This window comes from Misgurnus anguillicaudatus, chromosome 17 (genome assembly GCF_027580225.2).
Source record: "Misgurnus anguillicaudatus chromosome 17, ASM2758022v2, whole genome shotgun sequence".
Lineage (NCBI taxonomy): Eukaryota > Metazoa > Chordata > Actinopteri > Cypriniformes > Cobitidae > Misgurnus > Misgurnus anguillicaudatus.
Genome location: NC_073353.2, coordinates 40,030,849 through 40,052,058, shown reverse-complemented (window position 1 = coordinate 40,052,058; position 21,210 = coordinate 40,030,849). Strand labels below are relative to the sequence as shown.

The 21,210-nt window shown below is 36.6% G+C and overlaps 1 protein-coding gene and 1 long non-coding RNA gene across 3 annotated transcripts in view; both read right to left on the bottom strand.

Annotated features, from left to right (window-relative positions):
- Positions 1-21,210, bottom strand: part of slc4a10b (solute carrier family 4 member 10b) — a 69,835-nt gene that overhangs the window by 31,253 nt on the left and 17,372 nt on the right. For both annotated transcript variants that reach the window (XM_073854761.1, XM_073854760.1), the window contains exons 3-7: positions 19,464-19,545; positions 6,627-6,762; positions 5,355-5,501; positions 4,365-4,525; positions 961-1,149 (exon numbers count right to left, since the gene is read on the bottom strand). In XM_073854761.1, coding sequence (XP_073710862.1) covers positions 961-1,149; positions 4,365-4,525; positions 5,355-5,501; positions 6,627-6,762; positions 19,464-19,545 — 715 coding nt within the window. The remainder of the gene's footprint in view (positions 1-960; positions 1,150-4,364; positions 4,526-5,354; positions 5,502-6,626; positions 6,763-19,463; positions 19,546-21,210) is intronic.
- Positions 9,182-10,628, bottom strand: LOC141350211 (uncharacterized). Its single transcript, XR_012358205.1, has 2 exons — positions 10,377-10,628; positions 9,182-9,909 (listed from the first exon to the last, which is right to left on the bottom strand). It is a non-coding gene; the product is annotated as an uncharacterized lncRNA (long non-coding RNA).

The following is a 21,210-nucleotide window of genomic DNA, read 5'->3' as shown; positions in this document are numbered from 1 at the left end:
CAAGTTTCCAGCACATGAAGGAGCAATTTGTAAGCAATAACGTTTTCCTCTGGGGTTCTGCATTGACTAAGATCAAATGACGGAATACAAAACTGGTGCAAATGGCCATTAAACACTGTACATTAGAAAATGTAATAATGTTTTCAACTACTGATAAGAACGTAGTACTCACAATTCAGTATTCTGGCCAATCAAACATCATTTATACATCAGATTTACACGCCATCATTCTGTTTTCCTTCTGCATCCAGTTGAACATAAACATCTTTGGGTTCCTCTGCTTTCTCTAAAGGGAACTTGATGATGTGTAATACAGAAGCAGTCCAACTTGACAACTATGAAAAGCGCTTGTTCTTCAGCCAAACTGACAGACAGTCATCTGATATATTATATGTGACCCTGTCTATGAAATCCAGACTAAAGTCTCATAATCTAATGATGAGATATAGAGCATCAAAGTGTGGCTCCCCTTCTGATGTCAGAAGGGGATCTTATTATAATAATACAGCCCCTTAATCGGCACTATCCAACCACGGCACTGACATTAAGTGCAGAGAGAGATAGAAAATAATTGACAGCACAATTTCAATTTAAACAAACCACCATTATGGTGATCAGTGTTTGCATTATCAGCTCATTTGCATTTAAAACAGCAAATTTTTGCTCACACCCACAAAGTGGAAATTTTAACATGTTATAATAAATTATCTATATGGTATTTTGAGCTAAAACTTCACATATGTACTCTGGGGACACCAAAGATTTATTTTACATCTTTTTTTAAAAGTCTCCTTTAAAGATATCAAGGTTATATTTTCATAGAATAGACTTTACATTATGTAGGATGAGTTTATGTAAAACAAGTAAGTCACAAATAAAATGACTTTAGCTGGATTTTCACAGAGTGGATCACATTTATGGGTCATCTCTTAAATTTTCTGTGCTAAGGACAATGAATACCGTTTTTGTCCACGCAGTTGGTCTCAGATTGCTTCTTGCCGATGTCGGCGAACGAGCGGACGATAGGAATGCGGTTGGCCAGTTTCTTCTGATTCTGATGGTGGTGATGCTTCAAAAGAGCATCTTTGATCTTCTTCCGAACATCATCCTCTAGATGTCCAGATACTTCCTGTTGATCCAGCACCATATCTGAAACATTCAGCACACAACATAACAAATAAATTAAACTAATTCTTAAAATACATTTGTGACTAATTTTGAGCTACATGTAAAAGAAAGTATAAATACTTTGAGGTTTTCATAAAATAAGTACGCTACATTAAGACCTCGTCTAGCAACCTCAATGCTCTAAATAGTCATTAAACATCTAAAATTATCTTTATTTGTATGTTTCTAAAAGGTGTACTGTCCTAAATGTTTAATCTAATACAAAGTTGCGTGTCCATCCTCTTGCGCGTCTGACATTTTGGTTTCGGTTTTAAAACATGCAAAATTTAAAAAATAAAGTGCAGGACTTACTTGATGTTAAAATAGGTTTTAAAGGGATAGTATACATTTCTTTGTTCTGATGAACACGAAGGAAGATATTTTGAGCAATGATTGTAACCAAACCGTTCATGAGCACCATTCACTTTCATAGTATTCTTTATTCCTACTATAGAAGTAAATGGGGTTTGGTTACAAACATTCCTTTAAAATATCTTCCTTCTTGTTTATCAGAACAAAGAAATTTATAAAGGTTTGTAACAACATGAGAGTGAGAACATAGTGAGATCATTTGAATTTTTATGTAAACTATCCCTTTATGAGGGATAAAATTCAGGACCTGATTGATTTCATCTTCCTCGCATTGACTGACAGATCCGAAGCATACACACACATAAGCGCACGGACCCAAAATATACACACATAATTACCGTTTAAAAAATATCTGTTTTGACAAGAATTCATGCAGATATAAATTGTTATATCTTAAGTGAATGTTTGCTTAACTGTTGTGAAAAAAAGATCTGATGTTATATTAATTAGATAACTTGCATTACAGTAAAGCTGTCTGTCTCACTGTCAATCAAACAATAAAAAAGAAAATATAGAAAGAAAGAAAAAAGTTTCTTGTTTCTATAGATATTGTTTTTGACTTTGTGTGTGCCAAATCTAATAGTTTTACTGGTGATTTTTAAATTTCTTTCTTTCTTATACTGCAAAATATGACTTTCTTACTTAGTTTTCTTGTCTTGTTTTCAGTACAAATATCTAAAAATTCTTAAATAAAGATGTTTTTTTCTTGATGAGCAAAATTACCTAAGAAAATAAATCTAGTTTTAAGACAAAATGCATCAAATTTAAGTGAATTTGTGGATAAAACAAGCAAAAAATCTGCCAATGAGGTGAGCACATTTTTCTTGAATTAAGTGTTAAAAAAATATTTTTTTGCTTACCCCATTGGCAGATTTTTTAATCCACAAACTCACTTAAATTTGATATCCTTTGTCTTGAAACTAGACTTATTTTATTAGGTTATTCCGCTCATCAAGAAAATGCATCTTGACTTGAAAATTGTTAGATATTTGTGCTTAAAACAAGACAAAAATACGAACTAAGAAAGTATTTTTTCAGTGTAGTGTTTTTGTCTTGTTCTAACTACAAATATCTAAAAATTCTTAAATCAAGATACGTTTTCTTGGTGAGCAAATGACCTAAGAAAATAAGTCTAGTTTTTAGACAAAAAATATAAAATTAAATTTTTGCATAAAACAAGCAAAAAAATGGGGTAAGATTTTTTCTTAAATTAAGTATTTTTTAAAAAAACTAAACTTATTTCAAGATTTTTTTTCTTACCCCATTGGCAGATTTTTGCTTGTTTTAGTAACATATTCACTTAAATTTTATATTTTTTGTCTAAAAACTAGATTTATTTTCTTAGGACATTTTACTCACCAAAAAATGCATCTTGATTTAAGATTTTTTTATTAAAAACAATACAAAAATACTAAGTAAGAAAGTCTTTTTTGCATTGGATGCAGTGATTTTGTTTTTGAACCTTTAAATTTTTTTTAACTTCAAATAGGTGTAGTTCTGACATTTTCTGTCAGATTTCAACAAATTATACATTGTTTTGAACTTTTTTATAGAGAATGTCAATATATAAATAACTAATTTTTCAATATTTGCTCATTCTGACTCATTTTGCCAGCACGGGTCACATACCTGTGTTTCACCGGAAAAATAGCACATTATAAGTTTGGAATGAGGGCAAGATTTTCATCTTATTTCTAACATCTAGGGAAGTATATGAGGAGCTCAGATGCAAAAGCCCCTACACACCACTTCTGTCAAAAATGATATAATGAAACTAACCGAATGCCATCGGCACATATTATACGTAACGTTCATCAAATACATTAGCTTCAAATCTGCTTAATCACGGCCTCAGGTCATTCAGAAATCCATCCAGAATCCATTCAGTCTGATCAAAAATTCTAATTTACAAGAAAACGTCAGACACACTTGCATCTAAGCTCTTCATATGAAATATGAATATAGATTTTGCATGTTCATATGATTATATCTGTACAACTATACATGTTTTACAGCAAACGCTATGTTTTTTTGTGTTCATATGATTCACCAAAGTTCAGTATTATTTATTTTTACCCTGAATAATAAATCGACGGAGGAATTCCTAACATAGCATCAGCCTGTACCATGGTGTCTTGATGTGATTTTTAAGTAGCTAGTCTACACTAAATATTATATAATTCTCAATGTTAAAAATGTGCAACACTTCAAAACTCTCAAATCTTCAAATCCTGAAGCTCAGAAGCTGAACTTTGTACATATGAGACAATTACCTGAGCTTTAAACAGTGTGGTGCCGTACACATAGGTTGAGCTGTCTTACACAAATCCCACAGAGAATGAAGTGTTTAAAGTGTTCCTCTGTGATACATCCACAGCCTATTACAATGTGATAATTTGACAGAGGAATCTCATGTGACCAGAGATAGCAAACATTAAAATGATTTGGCCTTCTTTTGGACAAATTCTAAGGCGGCATAACACAAAGACGACGTGGTTAACACAATCCCAGAATGCACTGCAACAAGCTCAATGCAAACAATGCAAAATAACATAAGACATCTTGATTAAAAATAATATAAATTTCTGCATATCAGAAGGACTATAAATAACTTAATCTCTAACTGAAATATTACTTTGTGTCATTTAACTGCATGTTCCGATTTTGGTGCATATTATAGAATTAATGTCAACGTTTATTCAAATCATTCGAGGCTCTTGTGCACTTTGTATGTTTGTATGAAACAAAGGTTATTTTTGACCTATAGGACGTTGCCTTTTAAGTGATCTCCCTATGCATGCATTAGACAGAAAGTGTGTGTTTACCGGCGATCTCCTCCAGTGAATTGGCTTTCATGTCTAGCATGACGCTTCCATTAATGATGCAGCTCCGGAGCTCAAACAGGCTGTGTAGAGAGAGAGTAGCAACGTACGGTTTACTCCATCTCTCTCCTCCGTCCTCCACGTCCTCTTCAAACTTTAGCCACCTGGACAATGAAACACAGACAATGAGACACAGACTCCCGCAGCGTTTCAAGATGCTGCTGTCTCATGTTTTAAAACATAAAGCAACAAAGATGACAGCATCAATGTCTTATTCAAATAAAATAGCAAAACCTGTGCACTTGCAATTAAAAATGTGACACCATATGACAATGTATCAACTGTCATCATTATAAAATCTGTATTTAGCCTTACTGTTGTATGAGTCTTAAATTACCACACATACAAATATTGCACAACAACTGTTGTTTATATAAACCTAATGTAGCTCTTTTAGATGAATGCCGCTCAACAGATGTAATATACTGTATTATACATCACGCACGCTCGGATAGATTGTGTTCCTGTAGTTTAACTTGTACAGCAATGCATTGGCAATGCACAAGGTCATGAGTTTAATACCCAGGAAACACACATTACAAGTTAATAAAATGTTTATGTATAGGAATGCACAGCACATTGCTTTGGATAAAAGTACACTTTTGCCTCCATATGACAAATCACTTTATTGATTAGGTTGCTTTGGATAAAAGCATCTGGAAAATGCCTAAATGTAAAATGTAAATGCCAGTATCATTTATTTTCCTTTCTTGTGACATACATATATCCAGTGTGTTTTTTTTTCATTCCGATGCCCTTTATCTCACTCACTGGGGTTTGTAAGGTTTGTATTCTTCATGACGCTGCTATAAAACTATATATTAGGAAGAGAGTGTCTTACAAAACATTCATCATGTTTTAGGGGTCCCGACATCATAAAATTTTAATGCCTGTGTCTCATGGTACCACTCAAATCAGATGATAAGTAAGTACCTGGCGGTTTCTCTCCATTCAGCATCTTCTCCCTCACGGAGACATATCTCATCTAGTTCAGTGAAGAGATCATGTGGTATGTGCTCTTCATCCTCATCCTCAGTACCCAGAAGAAACTGAACCCGCTGTGATGGGGTATCGTGTGATATGGACAACATACAGAAAAGACTGGATAAAACATTACATAGACAAGAACAATAAATTATTATCACACTACAGTATTATAAATTATCATTTATTTATTAATGCATTACAAGCTATACAGTTTTCATCAGTAATTGTGTTCCCTGGGTTCAAACCATGACCTTTTGCGCTGCAAATGCAATGCTTTACATTTTGTGGCTATATGTTTTTATCTGTGTGCTTATCGTATATGTCCATTAATGTATCTTTAAATGAGTGCTTTATTAAACTGAGCTGTAATTTGTTGGTAGCCGACTAATAATTTTTGAACCCTAAAACATTCTAAATTGACTTTATAAACAGAACATAATCTTTATAATCTAAACACAGTTGCCAATATACTGCATTATTAGTGAGCAGTACACCCTAAAAATGCTGGGTTACTTGTATTTTCAACAGTGGCGGGCACACAATGTGAAGTTCGTCACAACATGTATTATCACGTCGTGTGTGTGGCTCCTCATATCAAAATATGTTTTCGGCGCATCATGTAAAGTTATGTGCATCACGCGTGATGTGAAAATACGAGCATGCTTAAAGGCGGGGTGCATGATCTCTGAAAGCCAATGTTGATATTTGAAATCACCTAAACAAATACGCCCCTACCCCAATAGAATCTGGACCTTCTTTTGATAGACCCGCCCCACACATACGCAACCAAGGCAACAATGTTGGCCAGTAGACACGCCCCTTACTGCTGATTGGCTAGCCTACAAGTGTGTTTTGAGAGTCGGCTCGACGTTTTTTCTGTATTTTCTGTCATCTAAAGGTTCTGCAGTAATCCATCATGTTCTTTTACGGACTGAGTCATCATCAGTCTTTCATGGCCTGAAATGAGCAACATGCACTTACCACTTACATGCACACACTCGAGAGAGAGAAAGAGAGAGAGAGGGGCCAGAAAGAGCACGAGAGAGAGAGAGGGGCCAGAAAGAGAGAGAGAGAGACAGTAAAGTAGGACAGAAAGTGAAAATAAAAATGGTGTCAGAGAGATGACAAAAAAACTGAAAATAGAAGTAGAGACAGCTACCTAATCTAATCTATCTAATGTTTAGTATTATTTTTTAAGAATCCCGATTACCGTGTGATGGTGATTCCCGTCCATCCTCAACCCCTGAATCTCTCTGTTTGCTTTTCTTCTGGGTTTTGTGTCCATGGTGACGATGTCGTCTGTGAGTTTTCCGGCCCAGAGGAACATGAACCCCGATGTATAGAGTCCTGTGACCTGTTTACACAACCAGACATCATTAGTCACATTATGTTTGTCTATATTTTACTGGACATTTTGTTAGATGGCATGGTAAAATTTGCCTGATCCACAATTTTAAAAGATTTTAAGTATATATACAGAGATGCATGTATGGGTGATTCTCACGAAACCATTGAAACACTAATGATTTTAGCTATAAAATGTGTAATATAGTAACATTAAAAAGCATCAGAATTAACACAATACTGTGTTCTACCTTGCACAATGTGTGATTTCAACATAAGAATTTATAATTGCAAATTTTATCTCATTTTCTGCTGAAATTCTCATTACCGCAATGTGTCCGGCTGTGTTTGAACATGCGTTATGTTGTAATTTAATAAAATTAACACAAAAATATTAAGAAAAAAATTAATGGATGTTTTGCTGGACTACTTTAGATGACAGAAAAAATATTTACTGAATATTCATGTATAATAATAATGAAGAAAAATTAGCAAAATGATGTGTCCATGCCTGATGGTGTAATCTTCCGCAACACTTTTTGAGAACAGTTTAAGCACACATACAGAATTTTAATAAAGTTTGATTTTGAGTGACCAAGCACATGGACCAGTTACTTCAAGATGGCTACCAGGTAAGATCATTTTTTACAGTTAATTTGAAATATTGTCTTGTCAGAATGCTTACACGACATTTTGATTATCATTACCGCAACAGATGCTTATTAAATGTTAATTTAATTAATAGAAGCATAATACTTTGATTTTAAATGCATGTGCAGAATCTCCAAATTATGTTCTTTTAGGTTTGTCATGTCATTTTGAAAATATAGTCAGTGTTGATGTTTTCTGACTGTTGCGGTAATGAGATTTTTTAGGACTATTTTTTTAAATTATGTTACAAAAAGTGTTAAATGATAAGTAAAAGTTTTAAATTAATGTTCCCATTTACTCCAGACTTTGTTTTTCAATTTCTGGCGGGAAAAAAAGTAAATTTAAGCAATTTTTACATTTTCATGCTTGACATTTTTAAAACCAAGTTTTCGTGAGAATCACCCGTATAGTGTATACAGAAATAAAATGGAACAGATTAAAATAGAAATAACCTTCCCTTATAAATGGTTTTAAAAGGCAGAGGAAAGATGAACTGGATTATAAAACATGTTAGATTATATAACATTATGTGTGATATATACCATAAGTATTAAAGCATCATCCCGTACTGGCTCAACAGTAATGCCCCAGTATGGGCTTTAACATAATTTTCCAAAGCTTTAAACATTATAAAACTAACACCTTCTTTTAAAGATTGCTGTTGAGTTATAAAAAAAACAGGAAACAAGCACATATGGAAACCTGTCTGCTCGGCCATGAGGAGGTGATGTGAAATACAGGAGATGAATGTGGAGAGAAGCTGAATACGACTCCTGCGTCAACCCTACCGCTGTCATGACTCACCGTACAGGACTCTGAAATGAATGAATTGTGTACGGGAATCTGTAGATATATGGCATTCATTCTCACTGCATGAGACACCTATCTGTGATGTAACAACCTGCTACTGTATATTGCGTTTTAGTACAATATTAATGGCTTATATAGCTGTGGCGTCATAATGATAGTATAAAGAGATGTAGCTTATTAAATCAGGTAGGACACCACTGAAAGCCTATTCACCTTATTCCGCCACGCCCCTTTTTAATTCTTCGCTCTTCCGCATTTTGTCAACCGACTTCCGCTGCTAATATGGCACAGTGCATTCGGTGGTTAGTTTGGGGGTTAGAAGATTGTTTGTAGTTCACTATAACTTTAGCCAAATGACAAATATCGCTACTGCTGTTAATGTTTTAAATTAGGAGCACGTAGAAAACTTCATAAGACGCTCGGATAGTCTTATATCGTCCCATCAATCGTCTCGTGGTTAGACGATATGAAGCGGCCGCGGCAAGTAACCTATGGGACATATTACCTCGTCCTGTCAGGAGTTGAAGGATCAGCATTGGAAATTATTAAAGTACTTATGCCTAACAATATTTACACAGTGATTTCGTCTTTTTTAAAGCAAATGTGCACCTTAGCCAGTCCAATAACTATTTCGTTTTTATGTGGTACCATGATAGAATTCATTTGCAAACTTGCCAACACTTATTCCTTCAAATCAGCAGACTTAAATCCTTTAAATCTACAAAGCTCACATATGATTTAAGAAATTCCTTACAGATAATATCTGATAACACTGTAAAGGTTTATATAACTGCATGGCAGGTTACATCTGATCACATTGTAAAGGTTTAATATAACTGCACAACATCTGATCACATTGTAAATGTTTAATATAACTGCACAACATCTGATCACATTGTAAATGTTTAATATAACTGCACAACATCTGATCACATTGTAAAGGTTTAATATAAACGCACAACATCTGATCACATTGTAAAGGTTTAATATAAATGCACAACATCTGATCACACTGTAAATGTTTAATATCACTGCATGACATCTGATCACATATGAAGGTTTAATGTAACTTTACAACAGGTAAAGCAAGACCACCCTGCAATAAATTAAGACACAGCTTTATCGGAGTCATCAGGAGCTGATCCCAAGTGTTTATCTGGAAGCTGTTGGTGTATGTACTGGTAAAGTGCTTGGCAACTGTGTAATGGATGCAGTATCAACCCTGTGTAAAGCTGACACAAAGATGGTTGTTTCTCAGCAGAGATATGTACATTTGTGCCAGCTCAACACATTGAAGCAGTTTCTCGGACAGGGTTTACAGGACTAGGATTTAATTATATTAGGACATTTTAGTTTTTACAAACAAACCCTACAAAAAACAAGACTGGTGCGCATCTTGTGACAAAACAATGGCACTTATATATGTTGAGGTATGTCAGTAAAAGGTGTTTTTAAATTATTGTAGCTCAAATATGCATTTTAGCCTGGGACCAGCATAAGCCCTGTCAGGGAAACTGCACCATTGTTTTCCCATATCAGATGTAGGTTGCTTCAGGTTGAGTTGTGATTTTAAAGTGTAGTTCTGGTCAGAGACGGATGGATCCTCTCATTGTGTTTCTGCATCACAGTTTAGGAACATGTTGATTGTATCATCCATCCTCACAGTTATCCACTGCATCACTACACATCAATGCATCTGTGAAAACAATATAACCATAAACATTTTTATGTTAGTATTTAAAATAAACTTGCATCATGAGAATTAATATATAAATGGCACCCATACTTAAACAGAACAGTGTGTGAGAGAGAGATGCATTCAAAAGAGACAGTAACATTATACACACAACCTTTAACTTCAGTGTTAAATAATACGTTGTTTAATAGGTCATTATCAATATCTGAATGAGAAATGAACTGACATTCTAGCATCTGAAATCTCAGTAACTTGTAGGAATCACGTGAGCTACTGTAAGAATGCAATGTACTATAATATCTCGTTGTACTATCGTAAATAGAAAAACATTTATAGGTGGACAATTAAAACCATTCAAATAGTTGCATTTTATAAACTAACGTTACTGATCTTAAGTGTATTTGTAGAACGGACTTCACAAATCTAACTTTAGGCGAACGAGCACAAAGTTAGCTAAGATAGCTTACCTGAAACTGGCCACCTTTTCAACGCCCGGCGTGGTTTAAAGTTACCGGAACATCGTAGTCGAACCATTACTTGGGATAAGGGTGTTCCTCAGTTTGCTTAAAATTGGTAAGAAAGAAACATAAAGGCGCTCGAGTGAGCTTTTTAAGCTTAACGCGTCGCCTTCAGTCACTGTCTCAGCGTCTATGCGGCCGGAAGAACGTTGACAAAATGAGCGAAATGGCGCCGCCCTTGTTGTCGTGAAAAATAAGGTGAATAGGTGTAAAATACACGCCCCGCCACTGCTCACCACCGACATTAAAGATGAATGCAGAAAGATGATTTTAAATGCTTCCTTAAATCTGAGTTTTGTAGTTTTTGATCAAAGTCTGTTAGCTGTGAAATAATCTATCCGCTTGTTGAGTCTGATGTCAAATGCCACAACTTCCAGATTAAAAGATACACTGTAAAAATTTTTACTGTAGTTATGCAGCTGTTTGCCAATAACTTACTATAGATTTACATTTATGGTATTTACTTCAAAGTAAAATGAACATTAAACATTAACAAGTCTTTATCTTTACAAAATACAAGTCAACAAAATAAAATAACACCATTCTGGGAACCAAAAATCAATTGTAAGGGTTTTGGCATGGTTGGCCCTGTCCAAAATGGCACAATCCGGACTTGTGGACTTTCACAGAGTCCACACTTTGATGACATCATGTAGTGCAGACTTTAGGGACTACTGTAACGATTAATCGTGCAAATGCGCGTTTTCTCAATTAATGAATTTGAATGAATTACGGTGAAATCCCAGCACACCCAAAACCCAGAGGGCGCTTTCGTGCAGAAACTCCAATTGTGCCACAGAAGTAGTAGCGTTACAAACACTATTCGGCGTTCTTCAAATTGTTTCAGGTATTTCAAGATAATAAAGAATATTTTAAATTATTTTTTAACGAGTGTTTTTTAAATGCACGTTATAAATGACTCATAATGATTTTAGATTTATAAGGAATTCTTACCGACCAAAACGCCGTAGTACACGTATAGGCTGCGCATGAAACACAGAATCGCAGCCTTGAGATTCAGAATAGATTTTAGACAGGTCTTTTTAATGGGACACGCGATTTATTGTTACAGCCTTATTAGGGACCCTTGAAAAAGGGAGAGAAGTTGCCCATCAGTGTAAACTCCTCCCATCCTCCTTTACTGTCTAGTGATGTGTGTTTATATTTAAAACAAAAACAAACCTTTGTCTTTATAAAAGTTCTGTTCGCATTTAATGAAGTTTATTGATTTGGCTCGCGCAATTGTCAGTTGGAGAGCTTCAGAGAAGGTCACATGATTTCCGGCAAGGGAACATAGGGACCATCGATCCCTGCGTTCCAGTTCGTTTTTTTATGAACTTCCCTCGCTAACTTCCTTCAGTCTCGTTCACTCGGATGTACGTCATTGCTTACGTTGTACATTTGCCCACTACTGCTAGAACACTTGAAGTGGGTTCAAATGGATCGCCCTAAGCCCTTGATCACATGGAAAGTGGAGACCGCCCCCTCCATGTGCAAAGCGTGAGTTGCTGAAGTGACGTCACAATCGTGTTGCATTGTGGAATATGAAGCTGCATGAAGTGTACATATGAAGCAGACTCCCTTGGTCAAAATCAAGGAAGCGAGGGTCTGTCCATACAAACTTCCCTCGTCCACTTGACGAAGTGGACCGCACTTCAAAATGGCGACAGGGATTCCCTCGAGGGGAAGTGCTTAGGGAAGTTCACGAGTGTGTGTCTAAAACTGGAGTGGAACGCACCCGATGTCACTGGTTTTGTGTTGCATTGTGGGAATTTTTAGGGAATGAACGTTCCAGTGCACTGGAAAGATTTTGCGATTGAGACAGCCCTTAAAATGGCTGGCTCCCTGATCAGTGCCTTGATACTGTCAGTGTATTTATAGCCGGTGTTTGCCATTGTATCTGGTCAGCTATTGGCCATTTATAGTTGTTGTAGTATACCTCATTTGTTTATGTTATTTTGCCATGACATGCATTCCTGTTTCTGTATATTTAAGTTATTAAAGTTTGCTGCATTTAGATCCATCCACTTCTTGGACTTAACGTGACGTCAACCTTTTACTGTTTCTTTTTCTTTAGATTTTGGTTCCCAGAATGCTTTACATGAGGCTGTAATTTAGTTTTATTCTTTAAATATAAAGACGTGTTAATGTTTATTGTTCATTAACTTTTAACAAACTGTTGCCAGTAAATAAAATACATTTAAATCTAGTAAGATACTGGCAAACCGTTGTCATACTGTAATAATTTTTTACAATGTACATAAGATACCTTAAGTAAAAAACATCTATACTAATAAACTCACTGTGTGCAACATTCTTACACTTAAGTTGATCTAATTTATACATTTGCAATGTTTTTATTGTTTGCAAGGATTGTTTATAACCAGGCCATCAAAATACGCTACTGGGTAAATTGGCAGTGGGCGTCACCACATGAACCAAAACAAAAACAGATATTCTGAGTAAAATAACTGACTACAAAAAAACGTACTGTGCCTTAAACCAGTGGTTTTCAAACTGGGGGCCTGGGCCCCAGAGGGGCCGCGAGATGGTGCCAGGGGGGCCCCAGTTTTGTGAAATTTTATGAAATACAAATTTATTTATCATGAATTCTAAACAAATAAGGCCACTAACCAAAATCACTACTTTTTGGTATAACTTAATTTTTTTATTCAAATGTTGAGTTTTAGAACAATTTTTCGTCACAAATTTTCTTTGGGGGGCCGCGAAGGAATGCACCGTACACAAGGGGGGCCACACGCTGAAAAAGTTTGGGAACCACTGCCTTAAACAAGTGGATACTACATGAGATAAACAGATACAGAATTTAAAATATACACTGTTCATCATCCTTCAGGAAAATAGCTCGTAAACGCCGATTACTTCTTCTGCACCCACATACGCATTTAAATTTTTGTTTATCAGCCAAAACTAAGAATGCAAATGTATAATTACTGCAAATAAACAGCTCGAGAAATAAAGTATTACTTTCAATAATGTGTAGGATACAGAGTCTCTATTAAGAGATGCCAAGAGCTCTGACTCCTCATGTATTTTTATCATTGAGATACTGTAATTACTTTGGTTGTCAGACAAACACACAGTCTCTGGATCTTTTTCACTGACAGACACAGCAGATTGTAAAAATAGCTCACAAGGGCAGAGCGTAGCTGACGTCATGTGGGTCCTTTGAGAAAATGCTTGGAGTAAATGTTCATTTTAATTTTTTCCCTTGTGAATCGCTCTTGAATACGAGCTGTCCATCCACCCACCGGTCTATTCTACTGATGCCATATAAGAGGCAGATAAACACTCGTGTGTACGCGTGTGTGTGTGTCTTGTGTTAGTGTTGTGCTGGTACGAGCTGTGCTCTTCATTTCACACCCACAGAGGTTTCTCTCAGGCTAACATTAACTTGATGCTTACAGTAAATGTGTCCATGCGTTTGGCTATATTTGTCATAGTCAATGTTTTTAACACAAATACAGTAAAGCTATTTGAAATGCTCAAAGTCATGTTTCTGTAAAGCTTATGTTTATGGATATGGTTAGAGGACAAAAAATATAATTGAAATATATTAGGGACATACTGTGTCTGTCAACACTAGAACAACTAACATCATGTAACATCCCATTATTTTGGTGATGTTAAATATATAGGCAAGAAACATTTGTAGTTTACAGAAACTTAAAAAAGTTATTAAAGTCCCCGTGAACATGAAGTCGCAATCAATTTTAATTCCGTATTGTGACGTATTTCCAAGTAAAACGGAATATCACACCAGGAAAATAGCAGGCGTGGCTTGTGTTATACTGTGAATTGATTGGATATGGAAAAGTAGGCGTTTAATTTAGAAATTGAACTCGCAGCAGATTGAGAGCTGTAGGGGCGGGGTTAATGATGCTCCGCCCTATAGATATCAAACTGATGTCATCATAGAAAGGTTTGCCACAAGAGGGCGTAGGGACTTTATACTTTATTAGTCCCATCGCTGGGAAATTTGTCTCGGACATCGTACAAAGTCAGTACAAACCTTTAAATGCAACATACATTAAAAACAAATGGAAAATAAGTAAAAATAAATACATAAAAGCCACAGTGGCACTTTACAGTATTTATCTCTATTTAAAGATTTGATTGCAGTAGAAACAAATTAATTTTTAAAGGGCCATATCATGAAAATCTGACTTTTTCTACATGTTTAAGTGCTATAATTGGGTCCCTAGTGCTTCTATCAACCTAAATTTGGTAAACCATTCTCTGCAAGCATGTGAAAAAATAGATCATTGAAATTTGGCTCCCCTTGTGATGTCAGAAGGGGGTCTTATTATAATAATGCACTATTTGACATTTTAAAAAAGTCTTGTGAAATGTCCTCTTTAAAGGTGCAGTGTGTAAATTTTAGCAGCATCTAGTGGTGAGATTGCGAATTGCAACCAACGGCTCAGCCCACTGCTCACCCCTCGCTTTTGAAACGCATAGAGAAGCTACAGTAGCCCCCATTAGAAAAACATGTCATCGTCGGAGACAAAAATGTTTGTCCATTAAGGGCTTCTGTAGAAACATGGTAGAACAAAATGGCGACTTCCACGTAAGGGGACCCTTGTGCATGTAGATAAAAACATCTCATTCTAAGGTAACGAAAACATAACGATTCATTATAAAAAGCCTATGATAATGTAGTTTTGTATATTACTGTATATTGCATTTCTGTCAAGAGATCCTCTAAAAATTACACACTGCACCTTTAAGTCAAGTCTCGTCGCCAACAATTTTCTTGGCATGGTTTAAAATTGAGGCATCAAACAACTCTTGTATTAATTGTCTCTCCTCACCCGCTATAATATTAACGGCGGTGTGCACCAAATGTCCTAACTTAGATTTTAACTTGACAGACAAATTACAATACCATGCAGTAATACCATATCTGATCAAACTCTCTAAAACAGATTGGTAAAGCAAGTACATGATCTTCTGGTTCACTCCAAACACTTTTAACCTGCGTAGAAAGTATAGACTGTGCTGTAAACTGGAACAAAGATTGTTGACATGAAAAGACCAGCATTGTGAATTATTTATATAAACTCCTAAGTACTTGTATGAAGGAATCTCTGCAATGATATTACCATGTATAATTACTGGACTATGGTCTTTCCTATTTAATAAGCTTAAAATATATTCAAAATGCTACTGTATTGACAATCGATGGTGTATAGTTTAAATAAAATTGGTGAGTTGTTGACTCTCACCTGTTGTGTATGGTTGTACAGGAGGGAATAGAGCCACTTAATACAATATGGATCCACCTTAAGCTCTATTTACTTTGTGGTCAACAACATGGGATTCAGGGTATTAAGCCCTATTCAAACGGGATTAGTTTTACAGGGGCAAGATGGAGTAATGTAAATTTACTGTAATATTTATGGTCAACTGCACGGGATTAGAAATCTCATTAAAACATTCAGAAGTGGGAGGGGTAAGTCGATTACGAAGCGCGTCAACTCCCTCTTCATCACATGCACATAACCTTGCTTTCTGATATCACATGTGCAAACACGCAACATGATGCAGAGGAGAAAAACTCAAATTGGACCAGGAAGGAACACCTGATCCTCCATCTCTGCTGTCCACATCAACTTCACTTTTCACTTCCGTTTCCATCATCTCGCTTTCTATCTGGATATTGTTCAGTTTCATGTAATAATAGTAATGTAGTACTACAGAATGGTCTCAAGACCAATTTATGCTTTCTCAGACTCGTCTCGGATTTGTTCCTTCAAAGACTCGGTCTTGACTCTGTCCTGGACCACAGTGGGAGGAGATAGTCTCGTAATTTCAGACCGAGTCCACAAGACCAATGCATTTTTTTAATGTTTATATAAAAAACACACAACACACAACAATAATAATAAAATGCAATGTTGACGGGCATTATTTGAAAATGACATCCCATGGTGCAATGCAAAGATCTGCCATCAGAGCCGTTTATTTATCTGTAGAAAAATAGGCAGAAGATGATGCATGTGGTAGGGATTTTTTAAAGAATGGTCCATATTAAGACGTTAAGACTGCTCCTCTAAACAATTCCCAATCTAGCTTAGTCTGTAGACCTAACTATTGATTATTAACCGGGGTGATATTAAATCATGAATATGAAAACTGACATGTTTTTATGGTCTTGGTCTTGACTCGGTCTTGAATCCTAAAGGATTTGGTCTCGACTCAGACTTGCTTCCTCAAAGACTCGGTCTTGACTCGGACTCGACTGTATTTGAAAACCAACGGACTCGGTCTCGACCCTTCAAAAACTCGGACTTGACTCGGAACCGGCATTATAGGCCGTCTCGTCCCCATCACTTACTTCAATCTCAAGAGCGTCTGTGCGTTTGTCCTCGGGGTTCCCCTCACACATCAGGATTTCTGATCATAATATTAAAAATGTGTGATTGTACGATTCGCGATCGGGGCGGCTCCGATCAGGTTCAGACACTCTTAACACACCTCACACCATGTGGGAAATATGATAAGATCATCTGTAGAACCATTAAGATAATCGGGACATAGCTAGAATTGTCAAAAGGGGGAAACTGGCTCAAAATCAGCCCGATTATCTTTTGGTGTCTACCCAGCATTACAAAAACTCATTACTTCACCTCAGACTGTATGGATTAGTTTTTGATGGATGGAGGTCATTATAAATACATGCCATTATCAGGGACGTCGTTGGGCCTATTTTAGGGGGGCTGAAGCTACCCCAAAATGTCCCTAAGCCCCCCTAAATGATTATAAGAACAACAGTAAAATTTGATTTATCAAAAACCGTATCCTCATTAATATTTAGACTCAACAAATGTTATATATCCAGCTACAAAAAAACATCTGACAAGTCGGACAGAATACGCTAGATGTCGAACGTCAAGTGACCAAACCAGAAAAAGGCGATCGCTTCCGGTTGCCTGTATTAGTGATGGGTCGTTCGCGAACGAGCGGCTCTAAGAGCTGATTCTTTGTAGCGAACGAGCAGAGCCGAATCTTCAGACGCAGGCAGGGGAGCCGGCTCTTCTAAAGGAGCCGAGCTAGAAGAGCCGAATCTATGAAAAGAGCCGGACTGCCATCACTAAAATGTAGAGCCAGCGCTTGAGCCGAAAGAACCGAATCAATGGAAAGAGCCGGACTGCCCATCACTAATACACACGCTAGTACGCACGCTAATGGTGAAATAAAGATTGGCAAGTGTCGTGATACGGAGGAGTGAAATTGTAAGTTGTTTTTAATTACCTGCTGGCTGCTTACCTTTAGCTACGTTTTCTTGAGGTAAAGGAATGGGAATATTTTGGTTTGCTATGTCATGAAAAACTTTAGTCTTGCACAAGCAAAATACAAGAAATTGTTAACTTAGCAATATAATCACAACTATTTATTCTTTGCCAACAATATAGGCCTAATAATCTTTAAAATAAAATATCTCTAAAATAAAATATCTCTAAAAGAGGCATATTCAACAGTATCAATCCCCATAGAATGTTGTTGTCACTGAAAACTAAATGTCATCATAGGGTCCCTGTTAATGCAATACTGTTGTATCCTTCAATTCATTGAGCAGATGAGATGGATATTAGAAAATATTTTAGGAGAGAGAAAGAGAAGCAGCTGCAGGAGATTGGCAGGCCAGTTGATTCTGAGGGAGCCGGTGTGATTGAGGTCAGTAATGGTCTATAGGTCTAAGGATAGTTTTTCTTTTCTTTTCTTGAATTTCTTATAACAATAAGCATTTGTTGGCAGGTCTAGGCACTATGCATAGCATACACTACATTTTTTTTCATTATATTTAATACGCTAGCTATATTCTAACTAGGCCTGAGACTATTTTAATCATATAATGTGATAAATTAAATATTAAATACGTAGATGTTACCTAAAAGTAGGCTAAAGATGAGTAAATGCCCACACTCTCCACAGATACACATGTGAAACAAAAATGAAAGCAGTCATACATTACATATTATACAGTAATCATTACTCCAAATCTTTTACTCCTTCCGCCATCAGGTTATTGTATTTATACAGTAGCCACTTTAAAAAGGATCCATATCAATAGCTTACCTGGTAAAATACTGCCTGTCTGTTTGTTGTTGCAGAATAAATCATCTTTAATTGAGAAATGCTCAAACCTGTGTGTTGTCAAATATCACTGACTTTAAAACTCTAGTTCTTGGGTTAAACTGTATGCAAGTCAAACAAAATTGCACTCTGATTGAACCTATCCACCATAGCATTCTGTGTGTGGACAACTTAATATAGAAATTAGATATAGTATGCTATTACTTTATCATACAGTTACAAAAGCATACAGATAGCATTTAAGTCATTGCTTATAGAATAACTAATCAGGAGCAAAGTCTGGCCTAAATTCCCCCATGCAGCTTTGATGTGTCTAAAAGCTAACATTACAGTAACTTTTATTTAACAGAGTAGAAATGGAAGAGGAGGATATGTCTGTCATGTTTTACTTGTTAACATCTTGGTTTCTTGACTGGTTGTTGACATAATTGTAGCTCAATTGTAACACAAGTTACAAATACTCTGTGGGCTGAGCCCCCCCTGTCTTCCAATCCTAGTGACGTCCCTGGCCATTATAAAGCTGAAAATAGCCAGGATATTTAAAAACTCTGGCTAAAAAAAGAAAGTCATATACACCTAGGATGATTTGAGGGTGAGCTTATTTTAATTTTAAGGTGAACTATTCCTTTAACTGCAAAAGTTGCACATGCTGTAATGAAATATTTCAGATGGATGAGGAAAATACAAGTGACTGCTGTAGCTCTGCAGTGAGTCAGAAATAGAAACAGGGCATCAATCAGGCCACTGAAATCCAGTCATTATAACACAACACACTAGACATTTACATTTACTGTAGACAGACACGGTGTGAGATTATTAACAACCTGTTATCACCACCGTAATGTGTGTGTATGTGTGTGTAACATCATTCAGCACTGCAGCATAATCTACAATGATAAAGCACTCGTGTTATACCTTCTAGTTCCTCCTTCTCAAAGCCATCTTTTGGCATGGAGCGAGTGCCTCCATGGTCCACAACAGCCTCCTCTTCATGTCTCTGAGAGAGAGAGAGAGAGAGAGAGAGAGAGAGAGAGAGAGAGAGAGAGAGAGAGAGAGAGACAGATTGATGTGACTCTCACCATCAGCACACTTTGTCCCAGTACATCATATGGGATAAGATAAACACTATACATTTATACACAAGCAGGTTGCTATGGTGTTCTGAGTGGTTGCTAAGGATGATAGTGTAAAGAGCACATACTGTATATAGGTTTAGAAGGATATGAGGCTGAGGAAATAGCAACAGTAATCATTTCAATTTTATTCCTCTAAAAAAAGAAAAAGATGAAATTTCTTTCTTGTATCTTATTCTTGTACAGAATAAAGGAATGAAAGTGTTATCCAACTAAGACTGTTACCATGACTACTAATGTAGTCAGCAGCTTCAGTTTCTTGCTGTGAAATCAAACCAACTCATGTTCTTAAACACTTTTGCTGCTTGAGGAATAAATTGTTTCTTACAGCCTGTGGGCTGTATGATGATGTATACAGTATTATTAAATATAAAATACATATTTTAAAAACACTTCCAGGGCGATGGGGCAGTCCCGAGTGTCTACTTCATTTTTAATAGCAGAAATCCAGAAAGCTGCAAAACGCAGATGGTTCACAGGCAGAGCACCCCGTAGATTGCCCGCATGCCGAATCCTGCTGTTTAAGCGGGCATGGCTCTTCACGACACACAAACATCTAGAAATGAGAGTAGCAACTACTCCAAAAAGATAAAGGATTATTAGGAACACCATACTAATACTATGTTTGACCCTCTTTCGCCTTCAGAACTGCTTTAATTCTACGTGGCATTAATTCAACAAGGTGCTGAAAGCATTCTTTAGAAATGTTGGCCCATATTGATAGGATAGCATTGCAGTTGATGGAGATTTGTGGGATGCACATCCAGGACATGAAGCTCCCGTTCCACCACATCCCAAAGATGCTCTATTGGGTTGAGATCTGGTGACTGTGGGGGCCATTTCAGTACAGTGAACTCATTGTCATGTTCAAGAAACCAATTTGAAATGATTCGAGCTTTGTGACATGTTGCATTATCTTGCTGGAAGTAGCCATCAGAGGATGAGAACATGGTGGTCATAAAGAGATGGACATGGTCAGAAACAATGCTCAGGTAGGCCGTGGCATTTAAACAATGCCCAATTGGCACTAAGGGGCCTAAAGTGTGTCAAGAAAACATCCCCCACACCATTACACCACCACCATCACCAGCCTGCACAGTGGTAACAAGGCATGATGGATCCATGTTCTCATTCTGTATTCTCATCTGAATGTCTCAACAGAAATCGAGACTAATCAGACCAGGCAAACTTTTTACAGTCTTCAACTGTCCAATTTTGGTGAGCTCGTGAAAATTGTAGCCTCTTTATCCTATTTGTAGTGGAGATGAGTGGTACCCGGTGGGGTCTTCTGCTGTTGTAGCCCATCCGCCTCAAGGTTGTGCGTGTTGTGGCTTCACAAATACTTTGCTACATACCTCGGTTGTAGTCAAAGTTCCTCTTCTATCAGCTTGAATCAGTCGGCTCATTCTCCTCTGACCTCTAGCATCAACAAGGCATTTTCACCCACAGGACTGCCACATACTGAATGTTGTTCCCTTTTCACACCATTCTTTGTAAATCCTAGAAATGCTTGTGCTTGAAAATCCCAG